Here is a 25,381-nt window from a genome sequence, read left to right as displayed (position 1 = left end):
AGCGCACAATTTGTACTTTATTCGTTTACTTTCTCCAACAAAATGTCAGTATCGCGATAAAAAAATAAATTCGATTTTGAGACGGCAATACGACTTTATATTGACGGCGTTGGGAGAAAATATATTCCGTGTTGGGCGGAGTCGCGAATATATTGTCTCCCAACTAGCCATCAATATAAAGTCGTATTGCCGTCTCAAAATCGAATTTAGTTTATAAAATTTTGACTGAGTTACAATTTTTTCAAAAGACCTCCTCCTGATCTTCAGAATGCATTAAACGTGACATACATGTAGTTTTTAATTAAAAGGGATTTGCTGAAGCAAAGACAACCGCGTTCACAAACTGATTTTTTCTCTTGATAATGGAGTCAAGATGACTCCGAAACGTCGAGCCTTAAATCTCTCTGTAATTTATACATGTAGTTAAAGCCTATTTTCACAAAAGTGGGACCTGACCTAGAGTCAGGTCTATTTGAACTCAAGAGCACTAACACCAATCTACTAATGTATGGAATAAAATTTGTGGGCACTCTACGCTGCGTGCCGTACAGAGCTCTACGATTTCCCTAATATTCACGGATTTCAATCGAAACTAAACTGGCTTTGGGTTATGATTGAGAATTCCTTGACTTGATTGTAAAATTCCGTGGACTTTTCCATGACCTTGAGAAAATATGCTTTCTCTTAGTCTCCCTCGCAGACGCTCTTTTGGCTCATCACGCAATCTTTCCTGTGTGACCAGCCTGTGAGAAAGGCTGGCTTTCCCTTGACTTTTCCCTCATGTGTTAACTCTGCCAGCACAGTGTGTACATAGCCTAGCCCACAACAAGTTCCCCAGTACCTCAGTGCTTAGGAAACCTTGACTGGTGCACAGAAGGTCATGGCTGGTTCTATTCTCCGACAGTGGTGAATGAAATATACATCAGTGTATTTGTTTCCTTTGGTCTTAAAAAATTAAACTGTCTTGTGACATGACAAAAATTATTTCTTTCTGGTTAAATATGGACAGTGGTGCATTGACGTAGGAGGCCTGGTTAACTTTTTTGTTAAAAAAAATTAGGGTGCTGATAACCTTCCAAGAAACATTTTGTTTATTTATTTTATTTTTTTTATTTCATTGGTTTATATCATATTATCAGCCATACAGCGAAAATGCTATAGAATTATTATTTCTCATTCTACAAGCCACAAGAGACTTAAGTGGAATACTCTACATTAATACGTCCACCATCCCGCCAAAAATTGGTCACATTCATGAAAATATTCATGTATGAGGCAGTCAGATTAACCGGAAAAATAATCACTGTACATTGTGATTTTGTTAGGCATTGTAGATTACATGTAGAAAGTGTGGTTATAATTTGAACAGATTAATTAAACGTGAGTGTACTAACGGAGAAACAACAACAACAGGATATTAAATGTGAATTAGCGAGAAACGAAGACTGGGAAAAAAAAATCCGAGTCCCAGGTGGGATTTGAACCCCCGACCCTCCGTGATCTAGTCCCTAGATCCTATCGGGGACTCGGATTTTTTTCCGAGGCTTCGTTTCTCCCTAATTAATTCAGAGAAAAGGTTTTAAAAATTATTTTAAGATGTTCAGTGATTTCTAAGCGTAGGATCCGCAAAAGTTAATCCACTGTCCACCGTCAGCCATCTGCATCTGCCTGTCCAGATCCATATTTTACAGTCTCACCTTTTTTATGTTCTTAAAAACTCAGAAAACATCTTAGTTTCCTTTGGGCAATTACAGTTAACACCCCTCCCCCCTCTCAACCCCATCCAGCCCTCACAAGCTACGTGAAATAACTTCCTACATGTACTACTGCATGAAAATGTAGCATTCTCTAAAGAATTTGATGGAAAGCAAATTTAACCAACATAACATCAGTTAAACTCTGCAAAAAAAACTGAATGGTTGCAGATTCTTTATGTACATAAATCACGCAAAGAAGATGTAACGTTTTAATTTGATTGTCAATCCATTTTGCTGCTATCCAATAAGATAACAATTCTGAAACTTAACAAGAAAAATAAAGAAGGGTGATTCTATACTGAGTTCCTGTTTTCTGCACGATTCAGTTCTGTTTCAATAACAAACGACTTCCGCCTTTATAACCTGCTGCAAAGAAATGAGGTGTACTAGCTAGACAACATAATTGCAACGAATTTCATGTAGGCAAATTCCAGCAATTAGTTTTGGGACATTTTAAACAATGATTAGTTCAGTATGCAAGATATGTCTTAAGTGCATGCAGTTCGAATTGCTTCTAAATCGAACAAATTCCGAACGAATATAACCACATGTGATCAAAGTTAATGGCGGCGAAAGATAAAGGTTTGTTTTTAAATAAGCCTAATAAGCCTAAATAGTGCTTATGAAGTAAAAAACTTTTTTGCGTTTTTTTGAAGTTTAACATGTCTTAATTACGAAATTATAAAAGAAATGCGCTAGAAAAACAATAGGGTGCTTTTCAAGTCGTACCGAAGTAGGCCAAAATGAGAAAAATAGTGTCCGGGAACTGGGAACTAGTTAAGCGTTTGATGACGTAGGAAATGCCTCAGATATTTGTTTACAACACATCTCGCCTTGTTGTTACACAAAATCACCCAATATTTTTATCGCGAAAATTTTCATGTTCAAGGTTTCCCCCCCAAAAAATGTCGGACAATGAAGAACTAATGTCCTAAACCGAAACTTTTCCAACGGATATCTAAAAGAGTCAAGCGATTTAGGCACTACTGGCGTCGAACAGCTCAAGAAAAAGACGAGGCCGGACGAAGATCAAGATTGCCTTTCCGCTACCGTTCTGCGTGGTCGCTTCGAAGGCGACGTTTCAGGGAATGATTGTTGAGTACTTGAATATATTTTTCCGAAATGAAAAAGCGAAAAATTTCGTAGTTTGCTGGCAATTGTCTCTCCAAACTCGATTTTGTTCGATTTGAGAATGCGAGAGAGCACAGATGCTGCGAGCGGAAATTGCACAGGCCCGTCAAAAACTCACTTTTGATGGAAGTAATAGTCTTTAAAAGTCAGATCGAGCGCGTTAACTCACAAAGCATGACAATGCGTATGCTACAATTGCAATTCCCGGGGTACAATTGTAGCTCTGTGGCATTTGTTTAGGTTTATCAGCTCGAATTATGCAAGATTTCTGGGAACGCTAACTAAACGAATGTTATATGCCAAGACTGAGGATCCGTGAACTTCTCTACCCGTGATTTCATGCTTATGCTATTTAACTGCAGTAAGATTGCAGGATGTTTGTTTATCACGGATATTAGAGTGTAATATACCCACACATAGCTGATCATCGTTGTCTTTCGCTTTCAAGAGCTATGGCTTGAATCTTTCCTGTTAATTCGGGCAAACCGAATCTACTTCTGCCGTAAAGTTTCGTCACTCGGGAAGTAATGTATTCTTATTCCGGGCATGCCAGTTGTTTTTGCGCAGTTTGTCATGTTGGAGTTAAAAGTCGCAGAGACCCTTCGCCGCCATGACACTCGTGTATTCCAAAGTATTTTCTACGTCACAACCTTGTAATACGATCGTTTTGGCCGCGCACAACATGGAGACACTTTCCGGCGCTAAATTCGAACCTTTCGGGGATCATAATTGCGGAATGAGAAGTTTTTGTTCAGTAAAACCCATATATTCAGTCCGAGAAATTAATAAACTAACAAACCGTGACAAATTTTTTTTTTTACTTCATAGGCACTTTAAATTCCGCAGAACTTCCACGGTTTCTTGCAAAAGAGGAAAACAAATTCAACACTTCAGTTATTTACTCAGACATTAAATGAAGTTTGCCTGACCTAAATAACACAAGGAACTGGAAATCACTGAAATCGAAACATGCACAAACGGACAAACTTTCGATCTTTAGTTGAACCCAGTTAAATTATATAATACTCTAGTACTATAGCAGAATGTTCGAAACTGTCGACTCCTGTAAGATATTTTCGATCTTTTAAAAACTATAAGAAAATACAATCAAGTGAAATGCGAAGAAAAGGTAACAAACGCTTGAATTATAAAAGTGTCGAACTGCGCAGGTAAGCAATCCATTCTTGAACTCGCTCGAGCATGTCACAAATTATTTAGAAACGAACCGAGATACTGTATTTTGCTCCTGTTTTTCCTGGTGTAGAGATTAAGTCCTCACTAAAATGAAAATGAATAATTTACTTACCCGTTTGAGCACTGTCGAAAATTCGAAGATCAAACTTTCCAGAATGGCCTGCACGATAGCTCGCCTGATTTCCAGAATCCCAATGCACCATAACAGTTCCGTCGGGAAGGCTGCCATCTTGTCCCAGACTGACTACAGTTCCAACATTGCCTTCACCATTGTCTTGGTCTCCCCACATCCAATCAGGGCCACGAACAACTCTTAAACCAACCTTCATATTTCTTTTTTTCTCTCTCTCGGGGCCTGAATTTCAGGGGTAAGACCCAAACTCAGGACAATTTCAAGTGACCGACATTTTGGACGACAAAAACACTGCAACGCGAGTAGTTGAGATTGCGTGACAGCAGTAAGTTTCTGTTCAAGCTTCCGGGAAAATTCCCTTCGATGACGTATCAATGTTGTCACTTCTGACACGTCATACCGTAGTTTGGGGAGGTACCTACTGCACGGTGTCTGCTTTGGGAAATGATTGTAGTCGGTGTACTAAGCGGGCAAATCAGCATGTATCAGAATTACTTCAAATTAATTGAATGTGTTTTGTGTATTTTCGTTACAAGAAGTTCCGCTATAAAAGGGCGAGCCCCTCCTTCATTTCACACCTTTATGGACGTGAGATGCAAATTAAGATGCTGTTCAGTAGTGGAAAGTTGTTGACTCAAGCGTCCTCTGAAAAATATGCCTCAAAATTTTATAATATCATGGCAGCAATATAAGATATCAAGTTCTTATTTGTTTAACAAGGGTTATCCTTAAAACTAAGCCAATTTCATCGGTAAAAGCCGAAGAAAAAGATATATGTTGTTTGTCAGTTGCCTACGCTATGCGGCTCGGCCCAGTTATTCAAAGCCTGATTAAGCTAATCCAGGATTAAAGTGAACTTTGATTCGAGTCTAATTACTAACCAATAAAGATTCTTCAAAAAGATTTTTGTACCGCAGTTTTGACGTAGACTTTTCTTTACCATTAGCTCAAATTACCTTCTAGAAACATTTTTCAACGAGTGAGATGAAAACTTCGGTTAACTTTTAATCGTGAATTAGCGTTAATCGGCTTTCGAACAACCGGGCCCTGGTGGTTGATTGACAACTAAAGGTGAGAATGGCCTGGCCAGGCCCCTTTTATACCGGTTTCTATTAAGAAGATCTGTCACGCGAAGTATCAATGAGCCAGCATTAAACATTAATTGGTCGGCAGTTAAACTTGCTCCCTTATATGTGCATCTGGAAAGTAACGGTGATTTTCCTTTTAGCGCTGGTATCCAAAGCGAATTCCTGGCAATTGTCTAAAGCAAAGAGAACTGTATGGTGGGGAAGTAGAGAAACACAAATTAAAGAAAAAGACCCATTGCAAGCATTATCACAGACGCGACGAAACACGCCAATAACATGTCTCACACTTGTAACTTAGTCCTAAACAAAAAATCATTGTTACGCATTTTATATTTTAAATCTTCATTTGTAACGATTTTTTTGTGTTTCTCACTTTTCTTTTTCGTTCAGCCCCCGAGGAAGGTTTGTATTACAAACCAAAATATCGGGCAAAAATTTGTTTTTTTCAACAAATATATTTCAGTTGTTCTCGCCTTTGTTGTTTATTCTATCAAGCTCGTCACCTCCGCCGTTGGGATCAGTCTGCCGTCAGTATTTTGTATTTGAAAAAATTTGCTGATCCAGGTCTATAAGTGATCTGGCACCACTCACCGGTTTGTCGCTGTGGAATTGCAGATTTTATTGTAATTATCACAGGAACCGCGGAGGGGGAGTATATTTTATTTTATTTAACCATATCCATTACTCACAGCCGAAACAACTTACCTTACATATTATTAAGTATATTAAGGTTTTCTCCGACAAACCCAACAATTTCAGACAGTTTGTCGTGTGCTTTGCTGCTGAACGGACGACTATATCAACCGCGAAATAATGGAATTTCAGCTGTTGTTTCTATTTTTATTCGTTCTTGGATCGGTGTTTCACGAAGATAAAGTGCCATCGCTGAATAAGTTCGAGGTAGTTTTTACACAAAGGCATCCATTTATGAAAGCTACTTATTGCCGTTACGCTAGCCTGCAGTGCAGGCGTTTTTCATGGGCGAGCGCTGAATAATAAATTTAGTTCGCGTATTTGAAGGAGGCTGAGGGGGGGGGGGGGGGGGGAGGGGGGCTCCCGCTCCAAAAATACGCCTGCATTGCAGGCTACCGTTACGCGTAAAAATTTGAAACGGAGAATTATGTATAGCTACGGTCACACGCTGAATAATTCAATCCCGTTGTTATAACGAACAAAGAAGCACATATAATTGACGGAAACATGAACAACGAAACTAGGTCTTCACAAGCTGCTGGCTTTCACAAGAAAACAAGTCGAAAATTTCTGCCTCATCTAGCCTGTTGTGTTGGTCAAATGTGAGAGCCAGACTGAAGCATTGACTCCTTACTTTAAAAAGGAAAGAAAACATATTTTAGTTGATACAATTAAAACGTCACATCAGTGTTGACAGTTTCTGATACATTTCTAGCCATTTCAGAAAACTTAAGTTTAAAAATTTTCCGGAGGAGCATGCTGCACCCCGGCAGAAGTTATCAACATTTCCTGAAATTCCTTCTTTCAGTATAAATGACCATCCAATGGAGCAGGTGTCATCCACGAAATCTCTTGGTGTGTACATCGACCAAAACATGATTGAACTGGGAATGCGATATACAGAACATTTGTACATTTGTAAAAAGATTGCTTCTGCTTTGGGCGCAATTAAGCGAATAAGACATCTTATACCTTTTAACATATTAATTAATGTATATGACGCCCTAGCTCAACCACATTTTAGTTACCGTAGTGTTGTTTGGGGCAACTGTGGCAGTGGTCTTTCTGAAAAGCTTCAGAAGCTCCAAAATCGTGCAGCCCGTATTTTAATGTGTGCCAATTATGACACTGACATCGATGAATTGTTCCGGACACTGGGTTGGCGTAAACTAAAATACCAAAGATTGGAATCAGCTGCTATTATGATGTACAAATCCTTACATGGAATGACCCCTGAATACCTGAGTTCTAGATTTGTTTCTCGAAACGACGTAACATCATATCGATTAAGAAATACTGAAAATAAATTGGCTCTTCCGCAGCCCCGCACCAATTATTTAAAGAAGAGTTTCTCTTATAGTGGAGCCGGGTTGTGGAACAGTCTATCTAGTGACCTTCGTGCAGCAACATCTTTACATGATTTTAAATTTAATCTACGTCACCACAGTTTTGAATGAGTTTTAACACGGCATCCTTGTAAAGCAGCTTTTGGTATGTGGTTAACAGTAGTTTAGGCTAGTTAGTTTAGTTAGGTATGACTTTGGTTATCTTGTGTCTTTTATCTCTTTAATATTTGCTGAAGGATTTACCGTGTCTAAATAAAGTTACCATACCATACCATACCCCCCTAGCTGGCTCACGCTTTTTTCTTCCCTCTCATTGGCCAAGAGCAAACCACGTGACCTGAATATAACTGCCTACAAATAATATTCTGCCTATGCGTCATTGAAACCATGCTTTTGTGTGAAAAATGGCAGATCGCTTCCCTGAGCTGTCAGAGAGTGATTTGACATCTTTAGTTGTTCAAAACTATGAAAAACTCGGTGATCGAATGATAAACCAATTATTGAACTCGCTATCGCAAAATATCGTGATTTGTCAGTGTCTCGCAGATCAACTTCAGCTTCGGCAAATAATTGATCTGCTCTAATAATCAGAGAGAAAATAATAATTAGAGTTAATTACAAGAGTCTATTATTATTTCCAACTAATCTCGGCGGGTAATAGTAATAGACAAAAATTAAGACTGCAATATCGCTACAATATCGGCACTATAATGTAAGACTGTGACATGCAGTTGTAAACGAAACACATAGCTATACGGTACTGACAAATGACGATATTTTGCTCAACCTCGTCCAATAATTGTTTAATATTTTTCGCTAAAGCTGAAGACCCAGCTTCTGATTAAGGTGCAGACCTCCTCTGTTTAACAAAGTACTACCTAATTTACTGTTGTCAATTTAACTCCACTTACGGTTGCTTGCAAAAGACCTTAGAATTTTGTTACGTTCTTCCTTTGGATAATGGCAATGCCTAGGGGTCTTCTCACGCAAATCGTTCGTGACAAAAGGATAACAATCATCACCATCATCATCTTTATTGAGGATACCAACGTCACAAAAAGGTCACCAAAGACTAGCTAAAAAATACAAAGAACTATGGACATAAAACAGAACAAAAACATTAAATAGATAAATTAATTAGGTGGCCGTTTTGAAGATCATAACATGGCATTAGACAGGAAACGCTTAAAAACAGTCAGAAACTCTGCTTCCCTTAAAGACGTGTCTAATCTTTTCCAGATGTTAGAGGAAACATTTTTTGTGTATGATAGACTTGTTTATCATGATTTAATACCAAGGCGGAAATGTCAGTCTAGCCCTGCCCATATAAGCTGCGGTACCGCGAGTGAAGTCTTTCGTAGCGATTGTCGCGAGTTCTTGCATTACATGTAATCGATTTTTTTTTTCAATGGCATCATTTGAATTCAACACCTGGTGCGAGGCAAATGGACTAAAAAAGGAGACGGTAGATATCTAAAAAGAACAGGATCTGGAGACCAAGGAGGCCCTAGTCCTGGTTTCAGAGTCTGATGTGGACAAACTCGACATGACCATTGGCCAACGCTGATTACTGTACAAGGAAATCACGGGGCTGCGACAAGACTCTAGAGCAGGGCTTGGGGCTGATTCTATCTCGCCTGACCCTGTTAACACCTAATCATTTAATAGCAAAAGACGGAGGCCTCGAATAAATTTTAAACAGGATCGAGGGGATAGGAGCTCTTGACGGCTCTTTGTCAGCACCTGGCGCCACAGAGAGCCTTATGGGACAACGCCTCGACAACGACCCGCAAGTCTTCTGGGGAGCTGCGAGAAAAGCGACAAACGTAGGCAAAGGAGGTGAGAAGCCCCTTTTAATTCCTGACTTTGTTAGGTTTAATTCTTTTACGAGCTCTGACGATGAACACGAGATTGGAAACTTGGGCGGGGCAAGCATCGTTATCCGAGCCAGCAACACAAAAGTAAAGATGGAAAACATCACATTATCTATGTGACTAACCGCAAAATCGCGTATAATGCATGAACTAGTAGCAGTTGGCAAACTATCAGGCACGTCCAGTATAGAAGATTACTTATCAGACACCGCAAAGTTTGCCGAGCTCTTGGAGCACTACACCCTTTCCTCGGTTGTCCTATACGACAACGAATACCGCAGATTGCAGCAGTGAGTTGTTGTGTATTGAAGACCAGTGACCTCATCTTCTATTGGCACTGGACTTGCGAATATTATTTCTCGACCTAGTGTAATAACCATGAAAATCACCATTGACGGGGACTTGGACCGGGTGACAGAAACAGTTGTTAAGAAACTTATAAATAGACATAAAGATAGAATTATGTTCCATTCTATGGCGCTAAAAGCTTCCAGTTAAGTCTCATGATTGTCTCGGTTGCAGTACATGGGGATGTTATCAGCAGAGATGAGAATTGACTCAACTTTACTTAGGCAAAAACTACCGATAAGTAAAAATTTTGACTTCTTGATATTCACGCGGTAAGTTGGTTAGCTTGAAAGCGTTTGCATGTACGTTCAAGGTCAGCATTAATCTTATTTTCTAAATCCAAAACAGATTCTCATTGAGATAACAACTGAATGCCGTTTTGTCTTTTCTTCATGTGAGAAAGATGCATTATACATAGCTAATAGCCTGTTCTGCACTCCTGAACAATACTTGTCTGAAGGGCACAAAAGCATTGTCCATTCAGGAGGTAAATATCTCACCAACCGGAGGTTTGGAACATTTGTTCCTGTTGTTGTTATGGATGAAAAGTTACCCACTTAACTTAAGCCTGCTTTAATTACGTCGAATAAATAAGTAAAAATGGTTTATTAATTTTTAACTTATTTTTCAAGTAAAATGCATATAATATACATAGAGGTGACACTACGGCAAAGGGCAAAGGCTCTAAGAACTTAAGCTTGGTATAGAGATCCAACCGCTCTGGTTTTACTACTGGTCTGCCACTTCGGGTAACATAAGGCTCTGAACTGTTCGCCTTTGGTGGTTCAGGGTCATGGTGTCGCTCCTGGGGTGAAATTACAGGCGACGCTAGTGGGGCTGCGGCATGGCCAGGCTGGTCCTTGGGTAGCTTCTGGTGTGTACTACTCTCAAGAGACGGTTCTGTATTTAAACTTCCATGTCCTGGAGCTGGGCAAACTCGTAGGTGCTGTCCGTTTCAGCGACACTTTATGCCTTCTTCTGTTTGAACTACATAGGACCTTGGTGTGTGATGATGTCTCACTACCGTCGTTGGCTTCCACTCTCTGGAATCGGTTCAGGGCTGCATTCGCACCTTCGTACCGGGCTGTAGTTCCTTCATTTCACTGCTAGCATGTCGGTCATGGTACTTCTTCTGATACCCCTTGGTCTTCTTCAGGTACCTGGAAACATCCATGTGGTTGACACTAGCAGGTTGAAGTAAGCTGTTTATCATCGGTAACTCGTTTCTCAACCTACGTCCCATCAGCAGTTGTCCTGGCGACAGTTCAATGCCTGGAAGTGGTGTAGTCCGATAGTCAAGGAAGGTCAGATGTTTGTCACTGTTCTTTCGCCATAGATTTTTGACAGTCTAAATGGCTCTCTCCGCCTCTCCACTAGCCTTTGGGTAGTGCGGCGAACTGGTGACATGCTTGAAAAACTGTACTCTTTCGCAAATTCTTGAAATTCGCTGCTGCTGAATTGGGGGCCATTGTCAGAGACCACTTCTGCTGGGATCCCATGGACTCCAAATTGCTTCGTCTGCTCTTCTACTACAGCACTGCTTCTCAAATACTCCATTTTGGTCACTTCTGGGAACTTGCTGCGATAGCAAACGGAGAGAATAGTGCTCCCCTTGAAATTCAAACAGATCGGTTCATATCTTCTTCCAAGGACGTGATGGTGGTACAGTAGGTCCAATGGTTCCGTAAGCTGTTTCTTGGCAAAATCTGCACACACCTTACAATAAGTGACCATTTGCTCCACATCTAGGGACATTCCAGTCCAAAATAGTACCTCTCTGGCTCTTTGTCTGCATTTGGCTATTCCTAGGTGACTCTTGTGGATCTGGCGAACCATTTCAGGTCTCATAACCTTTGGGACAATCAAGCGTGTTCCTTTGAAGAGTAGTTCATCTGCTGTTGCGACTTCGTCACGGAATGTCCAGTATGGTCTTGTCTCTAAGGGAACCTGCTGCTTGGTGTCTTTCCAACCATTTCTTAACATGGTTAGGACTGTTTGTAACTCTGGGTCTTCTTTGGTCTCCTTTTGGAACTCTTCATACAGCTCCTCTAATATGGACAGGACCATATTGATTTCTTGGAATTCTTCATAAGCGTCACTCTCAACAGTCGGTGCAGCTGCTCGGCCCAGAGTGTCTGCAAGGACTTGTTTACAACCGGGAAGGTAGCGAATCTCAACATCATAGCCTCGCAAACTAAGCAACATTCTCTGCAACCTCAGCGGAGCTTGTGACGGTGGTTTGGTACTGATTGCTTGTAACGGCTTGTGGTCCGTCTCCACAACAACACTTCTGCCATAGATGTACAGGTGGAACTTGCGGCAAGCGAAGACAACTGCCAGCATTTCAGCTTCAATGGGTGCATACCTTGACTCAGCGTCTGTAAGCGCTTGAGAGGCATAACACACAGGTTTTTCGTCTTGTAATAGCACTGCTCCGAGACCCTTCCCACTTGCATCGCGCTGAATTCTCACTGGTTTTATGACATCATAATATTGCAGTAGTGATGCTACTTGATCTTTTCAAAGCTCCCTTTTTGTGGGTGGCCCCAGTGAAACAACACGTCTGCTTTCTGCAACTCTCTCAGCGGAGCATCCACGTGGAAACGCACAGTTAACGGGAAACGTCAACTCCTCCGATCTGTCCAGAAGCCTGACTACACATCGACTGTCGGAAACGGAAAAATGACAATTTTCACTAAATGTTTTCGTTTTCCCGCCAATCTAATTGGCGCGCTAAATGGTCCTAAATCGACGAACCATAACATGAATGATATGTTGGCCCATGGTCTCTACGATGCAAATTTAGAGTTTATTATTGGGCAAGCTAATTTTCTACATCATTTTCCAATAATTGAATGATAAATAAAGTCAATCGTCGTCCTCCAGTCGTCCGCAAAGGTAAGTGCGATTTTTATGTTTGCGTTATATATTTAATCAGGACTCGCAATTTCGTGATTTGGGAAAAAGTGTAACGGCGTCGATCACCAGCTTCCATTTATTTAAAATGCCTTTTATGATGATATTGTTGCGTTACCGTGTTACTGTTAGTATTTCAGACGGTAAGACCAAAATAGATGATAGATACTGGCAATCAATGTTCACCAAGCTGAGGGCGACAAAAGTGTCCAAAAATACCGGCTATGTATTCTTTAGGCTGGTTAGATTCGTTTCATGATTGCGACCAATTTCCACAGCTTTCTCGAGGGTCAACTCATCGGCTAAATCGAAGCACTTCTCACGAACTTTAGTACGCTTACAACGGAAAACAATTGCGTCACGAACCATTTGTTCCTTCTCTTGGTATCCACAGACCTTCACGAGGATCTTTAAGTCCGTTACAAAGGAGTCAAAACTATCACTGTCGGCTTGTCGGAGTTCATTGAGCTTCAAACCTTCCATGATGTGGTTTTTGCGCGGAGTACATTACTCTTCGTACTTTTTTACTACGGTGATTAATTTCGCTGTATCTTCCTTCGAAGACGTTCAGTCTTTTGTCTCCGACCCACATCTTTAGGTAGCTAACCTTGTCACTCTCCACCTTATCGTGCAAGGGACAATCTAAGATACAACCTGTTTGTCTGTAGAAGCGACGCGACTCGTGATTTAGATCTTGTGATGTCCAAACCATCTCAGGACACTTGTATTCGCTATCTCTGCTCTTGTATTTCAATCATTGATTCTTTACAAGCGATGGTAAAAAACCGAAATTGAAGAATGATGGCTTCGTTCGGCGCGGATTCAAGCTTCAATTTGTAAGTTTATAACTGCCATGGTCTCATTTATTGTTACACATCATTTGACTGGAGGACCTGTAAACTAGCTTAGGAAGCAAAGCTCGTCATGTCCCCGCTATCTCAAACTTTGCAAAATCGCCGACGATTTATTTCTTCGTGAAAGTATGGCCTGTAGATCTTTAAAAGAAAAATTTGCAGCAAAAAATTCACAGTTTTGGATGGTTATTAACCAGTGGTTAAAATAAAACAGTTTTAAGTGGTTATTAATTCGGTGGTTAAAATAATTATATGGTGGTTAAAAAAAAAGAGTTTTTGGTTGTTATTAACACGGTGGTTAAAATAAAACAGTTTTGGCAGTTATTAACACGGTGGTTAAAATAAAACAGTTTTTGGCGGTTATTAACACGGTTATTAAAATAAAACAGTTTTTTGTTGTTATTAATACGGTGGTTAAAATAAAACAGTTTTTGGTGGTTATTAGCACGGTGATTAATATAAAACAGCTTTTGGTGGTTATTAACACGGTGGTTAAAATAAAACAGTTTTTGGCGGTTATTAACACGGTGATTAAAATAAAACAGTTTTTGGTGGTTATATTAACACGGTGGTTAAAATAAAACAGTTTTTGGTGGTTATTAGCACGGTGGTTAATATAAAACAGCTTTTGGTGGTTATATTAACACGGTGGTTAAAATAAAACAGTTTTTGGCGGTTATTAACACGGTGGTTAAAATAAAACAGTTTTTGGTTGTTATTAACACGGTGGTTAAAATAAAACAGTTTTGGCAGTTATTAACACGGTGGTTAAAATAAAACAGTTTTTGGCGGTTATTAACACGGTGATTAAAATAAAACAGTTTTTGGTGGTTATATTAACACGGTGGTTAAAATAAAACAGTTTTTGGTGGTTATTAGCACGGTGGTTAATATAAAACAGCTTTTGGCGGTTATTAACACGGTGGTTAAAATAAAACAGTTTTTGGTGGTTATTAACACGGTGGTTTAAATAAAACAGTTTTTGGCGGTTATTAACACGGTGGTTTAAATAAAACAGTTTTTGGTGGTTATTAACACGGTGGTTAAAATAAAACAGTTTTTGGTGGTTATTAGCACGGTGGTTAAAATAAAACAGTTTTTGGCGGTTATTAACACGGTGGTTTAAATAAAACAGTTTTTGGTGGTTATTAACACGGACTGGTTAAAATAAAACAGTTTTTGGTGGTTATTAACACGGTGGTTAAAATAAAACAGTTTTTGGTGGTTATTAACACGGTGGTTAAAATAAAACAGTTTTTGGCGGTTATTAGCACGGTTGTTAATATAAAACAGCTTTTGGTGGTTATTAACCCGGTGGTTAAAATAAAACAGTTTTTGGTTGTTATTAACACGGTGGTTAAAATAAAACAGTTTTGGCAGTTATTAACACGGTGGTTAAAATAAAACAGTTTTTGGTGGTTATTAGCACGGTGGTTAATATAAAACAGCTTTTGGTGGTTATTAACACGGTGGTTAAAATAAAACAGTTTTTGGTGGTTATCAACACGGTGGTTTAAATAAAACAATTTTTGGCGGTTATTAACACGGTGGTTAAAATAAAACAGTTTTTGGTGGTTATTAACACAGTGGTTAAAATAAAGCAGTTTTTGGTGCTTATTAACACGGTGGTTTAAATAAAATAGTTTTTGGCGGTTATCAACACGGTGGTTTAAATAAAACAGTTTTGTTGGTTATTAACACGGTGGTTAGACAAAAATAGACAAAATGATAGAAGACATGTGCACCGACAAACAAGTCGCAAACGTGAAAGATTTTCTCTCTTCTTTCCTACCGAAGACACCGTCCTCACCTTCCAGTGATTCGTGGATGAATGAATTTAAAGGAGGAAAAGTTCCAAAACTAATTGAAGCGAAAAAGAAGTTACCACCTTCGACGAACGAATTACCGAACCCGCGTAGAAGTAATGACATTCCTAGGGATTACAAGGATCCGCTTCAATAGGCAAAAGCGAACGAAAATTCGCAAGACGGAGCAACCATTGGTAGGGATATGTGGAGCCAGTTAAAGCGCGTTTCTATTCCTGTGTTTAACGGCGACAAGAAAACTTACGAGGGATGGAAAACAGCTTTCATGGCATGTATTGATCAAGCACCAGCGACACCTGAATATAAGCTGCTGCAACTTCGACAACATTTATCTTAAGGCGGTAGAAAAGTTAGGACATTCGGCAGCAGCTTACGAAGCAGCAAAGGAGAGGCTAGAGAGAAAATTTGGCGGTTAGAGAAAAAAAATTGCCCTTCATTTAGAAGAGTTGGAGGCCATTAAGTCCGCAAGAGATTTAGAGAGGTTTGCAGATTTGTTGCACGTACTTGTAGTTAATCTCAAAGAAGCCAATCGACATGAAGAACTGGGCAAAGGAACATTATATGTCAGTCTGTGCAAAAAGTTGAACGAGTCAGCGTTAGCCCACTATCATCGCTGGATGTACAAAAATGGTAGATGGGAATCAGTGGAAATGTTAAAAGAGTTTATCGTCAAGAGGCCGAATTTCAAATAGTGGCTTCGGAGACCATTCGAGGAGTTAACACAGCAAGAAAGGGTTTCGAGCAGAAGCGAAATCGGAAGGATAGCGAGAGATCGACGTTCTTTGGCCGAGATCAGAAAACGGAAAACCACAGAAAAACAGCATACATGTCACGCCCTTGAAAAGTATGTAATGGACCGCATGGAGTTTGGCGATGCCAGAAGTTCAAAGCCATGAGTATTCAAGAGAGATGGGATGCTGCCAAGCGTCTTTATTTGTGTGTCCATTGCCTTGGAGGGGACCATTTTGGTTAAACGTGTGTCAGAACCAGGATATGTGGGATAAATAATTATTGCAAGGACAAGAACAACAGATTACTGCACACCCACAGAATTGAGCAGATAGAAGAAAGAAGTAGTCAGCTGATGTCAGATCAGAATGTACCGAGTGGTGAAACATCAGCCGGGAGCCGCAACCTGAGTGTCGAGTCTAAAAGGAAACCGTTGGTCGTTTCACTCCCTCAGGATTCCGCTGACCTTAAAACAGAGAGATCCCACACTACGACGATGAAAGTACATGAAGATGTACGAGTTCTAGCATTGAGAACAGCTCCTGTGATCGTAAAGAATGGTGGTCGAAAACTCAAAGTGAATGCCTTTTTGGACGAAGCCACTACGAAAGACGTATATTAATGCAGACATAGCAGCGGAACTTGGACTCCAAGGACGGCCACAGAAAGTCACCGTTAACGTCTTGAATGGACAAACTGAGACTTTCGAGACCATGCCAGTTAAAGTTGAACTTGAGAGTCTCTATGGTAGCGTGCTATCAATGCGTTTTACTGCCGAGCGGGTGACTGGAAACATGAAAGCAATCAACTGGGGAGCGTATGCCGCAAAGTCGAATCACCTGAAGGACATACAATTTCCGATCCAGGACCACGCCCTTTTGTGAACGTACTCATCTGAGTCGATTATGCTTAGTTACATTATTTTTCAAGGACGTTGGAGGTAGGTCGGGCGAACCAGTGGCAAGACTTACACCTTTGGGGCTGACATGTGTCGGATCTCCTAGTGGTCTAAAAGGAAGCGACTAGCAAACGAGTTTCACACATACTTACCTTGTTCGAGAACATAGCCAAGACTCAGATAAGATTAGTGTTCCACTTCGCAGTTTCGGGGAGGTTGAAGTTTCTGGGACGCTTAAAAATGCACAAATCCTGAAATTCGACGACACGTTGGAACTAGAGAAAGTTGAGAAGTCCATCAAGTACGTGGATGAAAGATATCAAGTGGCAATTCCATGGAAAGATGACGAATCTGAACTGCCAGACAATTACGAGATGGCGGTGCGTCGGTTGTTTAACACTGAGTTGGAATGGCCGATAAATCGTGTCAACGTAGATCAGGAAACGAAATCAATGGAAATCAAGAATAATGACCGAAAATTCCAGAAGCAAGCAAATGATCATGCCGAGGAACGAACAATGATTTCACTAAAGGAGGATAATCGTTTATGGCGTTTGAATCCAAATCGATTTTCAAGTTGGCAAAAGTTTATCAGAGTTCAAGCATGGGTCTATCGTTTCATAAAAAAACTGCAGACTTCGTGAAAGAGAGAGTGGAGAGCTAAAGCCAGGCGAAAATTGAGGACGCAGAAATTCAAGCGATTAACAGTGCACAACAACTGGTTGAAGTGCTTGACCAAGACAGAATCAGAACCTCGACAGCGAATCAGAGAGTTACCTGGCACTTCAATCCTCCAGCAGCACCGCATTTTGGTGACGTACATGAATCAATGATCAAGGTAGCGAAACGGGCTGCACTGACGAAGAATTAATGACCGCATTTACCGGAGCAAAGGCACTTCTGAATTCAAGACCTCTAACCTATCAGTCTGCAAGTCCCGATGATGATGTATCATTAACACCGAACCATTTCTTAATTGGTCAAATTGGTGGACAATTCCTCCCAGAGTCAGTGGACGAGACCACCTTCAGCCAAAAAAAAAAAAAAGGTGGAGTAGAGTGCAAGAATTAGTCAGACACTTCTAGCACAGATGGCGGCGTGAGTGGCTTCCAAGTCTAAATGTCAGAAGAAAGTGGACTGAAGTCAAGCAAGATCTTAAAGTTAGGGACATAGTTTTAGTAATTTCACCCAACACACCAGGAGGTCACTGGCCTCTCGGAAGAGTGATCGAAGTTTACCCTGGCCAAGATGAGCATGTAAGAGTCGCGAAAGTTCAAGTTGGGAAGAACCAGATCACAAGGCCTATTTCAAAGTCATGTCACTTGGAACTTACTTAAAAACAATGTTGATTTAAGAGATGTGGAACAATGATTTTATTATGAAAGAATAAGTGACATTTCTACTAAGAACATTTTTTGGAGTTCCTCCTCTTACTAGGTTAAATGTTCGTTGATATGCTACGTCATCTCAAGGGGGGAGGTATGGACAAAAAAAAGAGTGCCAAGACTCTTTTCATTAGGAATTAATTGTTTGTTTTGCCCGAGGGACATGCAAAATAATTCTGCCACATATTCGCTATAAATTTCATGTTTTAGTTTTAGCCGGAACAGAAGTGGAGTTTGACGGACAATAAATACAAATCCTGTACGTAGTGGAGTCTCGTGGACAGCAATCCCAATGAGTCTTCGTAGACTTAATGATTAGTTTTCACTTGCATTTTCAAAGCAAAGTTCATGAAATTGTGCACGCACCGCCAAGCGTGAATTTGTAGCGTCACACTAAATACAAAAGGTACATCTCCGCTTCCACGAGGTGCACAGACGATTAAACGGCAAAATACAGCCAAGCAGTTTAAGGCCTGGGTTTGAAGGCTGTTCAGAAATTATAAATGATCCAACATATCTTCCGTTTGTCTGCCTATAACATAAAACTTGTTGTTTTCTTTTGTTAAGTTTGATCACGTGACACATCACGTGACAAAAAAAGAAGGAAATTTCGTAAATCGGCGATTTTCTTTATACAGATAACTGAATTAGCGTTTCCGATGTAGATTTAAAATATTGAACTTTCTACGTTTGGAATGACTGTCCTCAAGTTTTTGAGTTAGAGTTATTAACAATTAAAGGTTGAATTTTGGACTAAGAAATGACCTTTGTCCTGACAAATATTTTTTAGACAATGGACAATCATTCCAAACGTGAAGGGCTGGAGATATTTAATCTTTATTAAAAACGTTTTTGCTTGATGTTTTCTCTTAAAACCGTCGTCTACCTGTCAAATCTTTGCTTTTTTCACAAAAACGATCACGTGACAAGTCATGTGATCTATAGCACTACTTATTATGCTTAAAAACTACTTGAGCTGTCTTTAAGGCTGTTATTCGCCTTGAAGCTGTTTATGTTGTGCCGTCTACTTAAGAGTAATTTTCTCGTGCTGTCGTTTTGTTTCTCCCGCTGTTGTGCTATGCGCATTGCTTGTCCTATGGTGTTGCATACGGACGGACGGACAGTGACGCCATAACCAAAACTCCTCACATCGATAAGTTGCCATATGTTCTCGCCCATGGCTAAAAGTATTTCACGTCCCTTGTGACGCGAGCTTGGGTTGCCTGTGGTCATACTCATCTTTGTCTTTTCTCGCCCATCCCCTAATTTTCTCCACCGGCTCAAAAACTGGTGGTGCCGCCGTCAGCAAACTTCGACTCAAATCAACATAAAGCAGCGGACCTGCTTGTAGGTTACTTTGGTATTTACATAAGAGGAAACACAAGATAAGTTCGAAATTGATTTATTGATCAAGGTTCTTGACTGTAACTACAAAATAAAAATAAAAAAAATGATAATTACTATGGCTATTGATATATGTAAAAAAAATAGCAGCAAGACTTGAGCGCTCCCCGTCTTTTTTGTGTTCTGTGAACTAGGGAACTTAGGCAACGACGACGGCGACGACAGAGTGAACGCCACAAAACAATAGGTTTAACGAGGAAAAACAATCGCTCTGCACGTGCGTTACACAATTTGTTACTGTAAATGCCTTAAAACTGAGTCATGTCATAGGTACGTAAATTATGATCGTCCGGGTGAGTGTAGTCCTGAGAGGGACTGTTTAAGGTGACATTGACTGACGTTGCGACAACCTGAGCGGAAATCATCATCAGAGTCGAGTAAATTGTGGAAGGTCAGTAGATAGTCAACGAAGTCGAGATGTTATTCGTCGATCCCCAATTTACATGATGGCTAACGCTCGGGTTGTCGAAACGATCTTTTAGCGGTCTCTAAGATTACCTTAGCCAATCCAGAAAGAGAAAGAAAAACTCACCGTCGTGCGCCCATGTTCTCCATGGTCATTTCACCGCGTTGTATTAGATTGCAGTGATGTGAAAGATATGTACTAATTTTAACACGCGCGATGAACGATTAACTCATTCAATTTTTTTGACCCTCTCGTCACCGTCGCTGTCGTGTTTTCGTGAGGTGAGAGGGCCCTAACAACCCGAAATGACCAAATTCAAGGTTTTGTAATGCCTGTTAATTTTTTAATCTTGAACGCCGTTCCCCAAGAATTTAGTGCCATACTGTACAGGTAGTGCGAGTTGGAAGTAATCGCAAAATAACTTAGTCGAATAATAGGAATCTATATTTTAAAGGGGCGTTTTCGTTGGTGTTGCTGTCTCACTGCTTAAGTTCCCTACAAAGCTTACAATTACATTGAGACACGTTCGCTTACTTAAAAATTTACTTGGTAACTTTTTCTAATTATACAGTGCTTGGCACTGTTGCTCTAACGATTTCACGAGTAGTTTTACGACCGTGATTTTCTTGACCTTCAGCCTCGTCCCGATTCGTCCTTAACACGATAAGATGTGACGTCACCTGTTAAGCTTACTGAACTGGTGTCACTCCATAGACGCTTAAGTCCTGGGAACGAGACTACTTGACGCTACCACTGTCTCCATTGCAACAAATCGATATCATGAAGTGAAAAAAAATGTTGTTGCCAAGATACTTACTACAAGTTCCCGCATTGAGCAGCATAAGAGAAATACTCAAAATGTATCAAGACTGGCCTTGCATAGGCGTGCAGGGAATATGTGCGTTTTGCACTACAATGAGTATGTCAAGAGCACTCCGAGGATACTTAGGAGGCTTAAGTTTTGGCTTAAGAAAACTAACGGAAAAAACCGACTGTGCTAGCTTACAGCTAATAATACTCTAGTAAGAAAAATGACTTCCTCGGCCAATAACCATTCCTTTTTAAGGCGCTAAACGATTTGGCGAAAAAGAGAACGGTATCAGGTATTCGGCTCAAATTTTCTGAATGGGTATCCTGATGAACGACACTAACTAAAAGTATTTACCTGGTTTGTAAAAAACAAGTACCTCACTTTTGAGCGGTTTCCAGTCGAGTGTAGAAAGTTATTTCGCATTTGCTTTGGTTTTGCTTTAGTACACTCTGTGATTCGCGCCACTTTCTAGACTAATGAGAAGCAAATTAAAACCAAAGCCAATCGCGTTTTCCCGAGCTCAGTCACCGGTTACATCTCTATGCTTCAAATTCTGATTGGTTCATTGTGTTGTTTACGTCTGTTGTGATTCGTTAGAGTAACAACTTTGGTTTGGACACCCAAATGAAAACTGTTGTACTTCTAGTTATGTGGTTACTAGTGTTATAACAAAGAGGGCAAAATTACTTAATGCTGATTAGTTGAAACAGAGACCATTTTTTCTTAATTTTCCTTTCACCGAGGGCAAAATTACTCCTTTTCGGTCGAGCGACGAAAATACTTTCTCCTGATTGGCTGAGCACGCCAGTTCTCAGCCAATCGTTGGTTTTTCTCTATTTTGTACAATTTTGTACACAACAACAACGAGTCAGGTTCTTTGGAGTTTGACTTTTTAAGCCGGATTGTTTGAACCAAAAATACTGGAAATCAAGTGCTAAGCTATAAAGGAAATTTCTAAAGATGAACTTCCGTTTCTTACAAGATACAACAAAAGATTATTTGAGTCAAAAGCGAAAAACTTAATCGAATTTGTTTGTTTGAAAAATGAAATAATTCATGGCGACCAAGTGCTTTCACCTCGCTACGGCTTCTTCCAACGAACGATAACCGAACAATAACATTGCCCTTTTGATGGGAGAAAGGAGCAGACCAAATTCAGCGGAAGAAATTACTCTGCAAGTTCCTTTATTGGACCCACCGTTTGCTATGTTTATCGATGTGTGTTCGAGTGATTTTCAAGCGGTAGAAAGCTTCACAGTGCAGGTGAATCAATTAATTGATGCCTAACATTTGGTTTAATCGTTGTTAGTTTGCTCATGAAAAACAATCAATTTTTCTTGTTTTGTCTGTTTTGTACGCTAAGAAGCAGGTGATTGTTTATTTGTTTTGCTTACGGGTGAGTGTTTTTACTCCGGGCCGGGGCTTACTGTTTTACGAAGTGTCTTGATAGTTTCAAGAATATTTTACCCTCTATGCCATAAACACGTAATCGCTATGACTCCTCGTAGAATTAAAGATTAATTTTCACTTGTATTTTCAAAGTTTTCGCAAATTGCCCTCGTCGCTGCGCAACTTGGGCAATTTGGGAAAACTTTGAAAATACGCGTGAAAGTTAATCCTTAATTCTACTCGGTCTCATGCGATGACATATACTAATCTGTAGCATATAACATAGGTACATCATACCCATCACATAATGCATCATACACTACAATCTAACATATGAAAGCAAGGTAGTGCATGTAACCAAAACGTATTGCACCAGGCGAATTTAATGTTAAAAGGGGAACCTCCACTCCTATGACGACGTTAAATGCTGGACTGGATTTCTTAGATTTTATCAGCGCCTACTTTCGCTTTTAAATTTTCGGTGCGCCTCCATTTTGAATTCCATGGCGTCATGCGATCGCCAAATTCACCACTCTAGAAACTACGGGGAGACTGGTACTAGTGATGGATTGTAGGATCATTTGGGTATGGAAACATAACCGATGTACGAGCACATTTCTTGGCAGTCAGGTTAAAACTAGTTGACAAGAGCTACACCACCCCAAGAAAATGTCGAAAAAGCACTTATTCGTCAGCAAGATGTCCATTCATCTGTCCAAACGATCCCACCATCCCTTGCTTGTACCAGTCTCTACACAGTTTTGAAGTGGGGAATTACTCTACACAAAAGACCTTCTGCTTCTTCACAATAGCGGCACGACGTCATAAAATCGAAAATGGCAAGCGAGAAATATAACCGTGAAAATAAGCGATAATCATATCCAGTTTTTAGAGCACTAAAATGCTACCATCACTATCTAACATCAGTTTGTTATATAAGTGAAGGTTTCCCTTTAAAAAATAGCACCTCAGTAAATTAGGGCCATAAGAGAGACTACAGTCTTGACTGTAACTGTGCAACCTGTTAAAATAAAGTGTCGTTCATTTATCCGTTCGTTCATTCATTCAATTATACTTGAAGAACGTTGAATGAAATTTCCCAACACTGCAGTGCATAAGCCAGGCTCCTCATTGATAATTTATTAACGCTTGACTAACCTGTCCATAGTGCAAACGGTGCAAAGCCTTTTCAGTGCCATGAATGGCAGAAAAGATAATTGATCAATTTGTCCAACCTGTAAACATCTGGATATAAAGCGGCCATACTTTATACTGGCCTAGGAAGAAACAATTAACAGCAACGTGGTCCGAAATTGGTTAAATATTCTAGTTTACCCCACGAGCTAGGAGGATCGCTCGTTAAAAATCACAAGCAACAAAAATTTCTAACGAGAGGTGGGGCTATGAACGCGGGCTTGTTTGGAAGAAACGAGGGACTTTAAAATGTCGACAAACGTCCTGCTCCTTGGCCAAGACCACCGCTTGAGTCGATCCACAATACGATCCCACAGCACCCCATCTCTTCCAATCTCCCCATAGTTCCAGGGTTGGCAAATTCAACTCCGAATACCTGAAAAAATATAAATATAAATTTAAAAAAAAAAGGAAAAAATAAATAAAAGTTTTACAACAGGTGATACTTCAGTATGAGAATATTGTAAGTGTTCATGATTTACCCTCGGATTACTCAATTCCTAGGCAAGCAACACGTTGGTCAAAATAATGGTTAAAGATGTTTTAGCGGTCTTCCTGTTTCATGCCTTATTATTTACCCATTGTTTAAGAAGCATTATTACACTTCTTTCAAAGCCCTCTTCACCAAGGACACATATGAGCTCGTCAACAGTGTCCTTACTGGTTGAAGATCACTTTGTAAGATTAGAATAAGATCAGAAGGATTTTCCTGCTACCTTAAAAAAGTTACTTCATCCCTTGATAGCCCATTTTTTTTCTCCCAGCATTCTGTAGTCATCAAAAGATAATCTACGTACATTCAACTTAACGCAAATATGAGAGTAATCTAAAAAGTATTTGTGAAATGGCAATTGTAAGGCGAGACTCTGGTGGGCAATGGATGGGAGAAATCTTCGATTCTTGCTTTCAACTGTGCAACCCTACGTCTAACTTAACATTTCTATTCTGTAAACTTTGATCTTTGATATGCGGCCATTTGTTTGTGGTGTACTCCCGTAAATGACGGAAATCGAACACGAGTGCCTTATTAAAAAGATATATTAACTTATAAATTTTATAATTTTAAGGATACGCTTCAACCTATTAAAACAAGCTGGGGTATGATCTGCTTTACTTCACCTAGTTAACAGGAGGATCTTTGTTTACATGTTTAGTCTCATTAGCATAAACGACAAAAAACTACATGCAGCTACAAATAAATGCACTCTATAAAAAAAATTTGAAAGAACACAGCAAAGTTACTGAGCGTGATATCGTAAATGGCTTTTTTGGCTATTGCTTCTGAAAGAAGAGAAACAAGTGAGTGTGCGAGTGAGAAGTCCTTATTTTCGAACAGGTTCGGAAGGTTTGTACCCGATGCCTCCCTGGTATATTTTCGTAACTGGCGTTAAGTATTTCAACTATTTTCGGGGTTCCTCGTGCGGTTGTCGACTTTTTATTTATCGCAGCTGTCTTGGAGGATGTTTGTTGAAGACGAGTTTAGAAAAAGTCTCTGGAAAGCTTTGTTCTAAAAGGGACACAGTCACCTGGTGCACATGTGCATTAGATACCATTTCTTAGCTAATTTGCATATCACACTTCATCGCACGTCTCGCGCTGAGAAGCGTATCCTTTGAAAAATCTACACAAATCTTGTCGAGTCGAATTTTTTGCCAGTCAAAATTATTATAGTGATTATAGACCTAATGTCATATTAGAACACTCATTTCCTTGATACCATGGAGAATTTACTGATGGACTTGTCCAGAGAAAGCCAAACGTCAACGGATACCTCTGAAGTCGAAGAATTATTTAATCGTTTATTTCGGTATCCGGTCGTGTGAAAAATTATCTTAGCTGTTTCTACGTTTAACACTGTTTGCATGAGAAGCAAATGGAATTCAAATATTAGAGAATATGTCAATTTTAAAACGTAGCGAATCGACTGAACTACAGTGTAACGAGACCACTTTGTAGCGAAACGACCGGTAAGCTTTATATCTGCTTTCAATCATATATTTTGCTT

General features: G+C 39.9%; 2 protein-coding genes across 9 annotated transcripts in view; both read right to left on the bottom strand.

Moving 5' to 3' along the window:
- The window catches only part of LOC146484126 (uncharacterized), a 134,160-nt gene that overhangs the window by 36,674 nt on the left and 72,105 nt on the right, over positions 1 to 25,381 (bottom strand). For 2 of the 3 annotated variants that reach the window (XM_085105396.1, XM_085105394.1), the window contains exon 1: positions 4,195 to 4,501. The exons of the other annotated variant lie outside the window; for it this stretch is intronic. In XM_085105396.1, the coding sequence (XP_084961522.1) occupies positions 4,195 to 4,411 (217 nt within the window). In that variant the 5' untranslated portion in view covers positions 4,412 to 4,501. Of the gene's footprint in view, positions 1 to 4,194; positions 4,502 to 25,381 lie in introns of those variants that run through there. 3 annotated transcript variants of the gene reach the window in all.
- The window catches only part of LOC146484128 (uncharacterized), a 54,848-nt gene continuing 49,025 nt past the window's right edge, over positions 19,559 to 25,381 (bottom strand). For 5 of the 6 annotated variants that reach the window (XM_085105399.1, XM_085105402.1, XM_085105403.1 and 2 more), the window contains one exon: positions 19,559 to 23,752. In XM_085105399.1, the coding sequence (XP_084961525.1) occupies positions 23,739 to 23,752 (14 nt within the window). In that variant the 3' untranslated portion in view covers positions 19,559 to 23,738. The remainder of the gene's footprint in view (positions 23,753 to 25,381) is intronic. The other variant, XR_014863721.1, reaches the window with a different exon arrangement.

Source organism: Pavona decussata, unplaced genomic scaffold, assembly GCF_977016875.1.
Source record: "Pavona decussata unplaced genomic scaffold, jaPavDecu1.1 SCAFFOLD_37, whole genome shotgun sequence".
In the NCBI taxonomy this organism is placed as follows: domain Eukaryota; kingdom Metazoa; phylum Cnidaria; class Anthozoa; order Scleractinia; family Agariciidae; genus Pavona; species Pavona decussata.
Note: the sequence above shows the minus strand (reverse complement) of the source record. Positions and strands in the feature narration are given on the sequence as shown.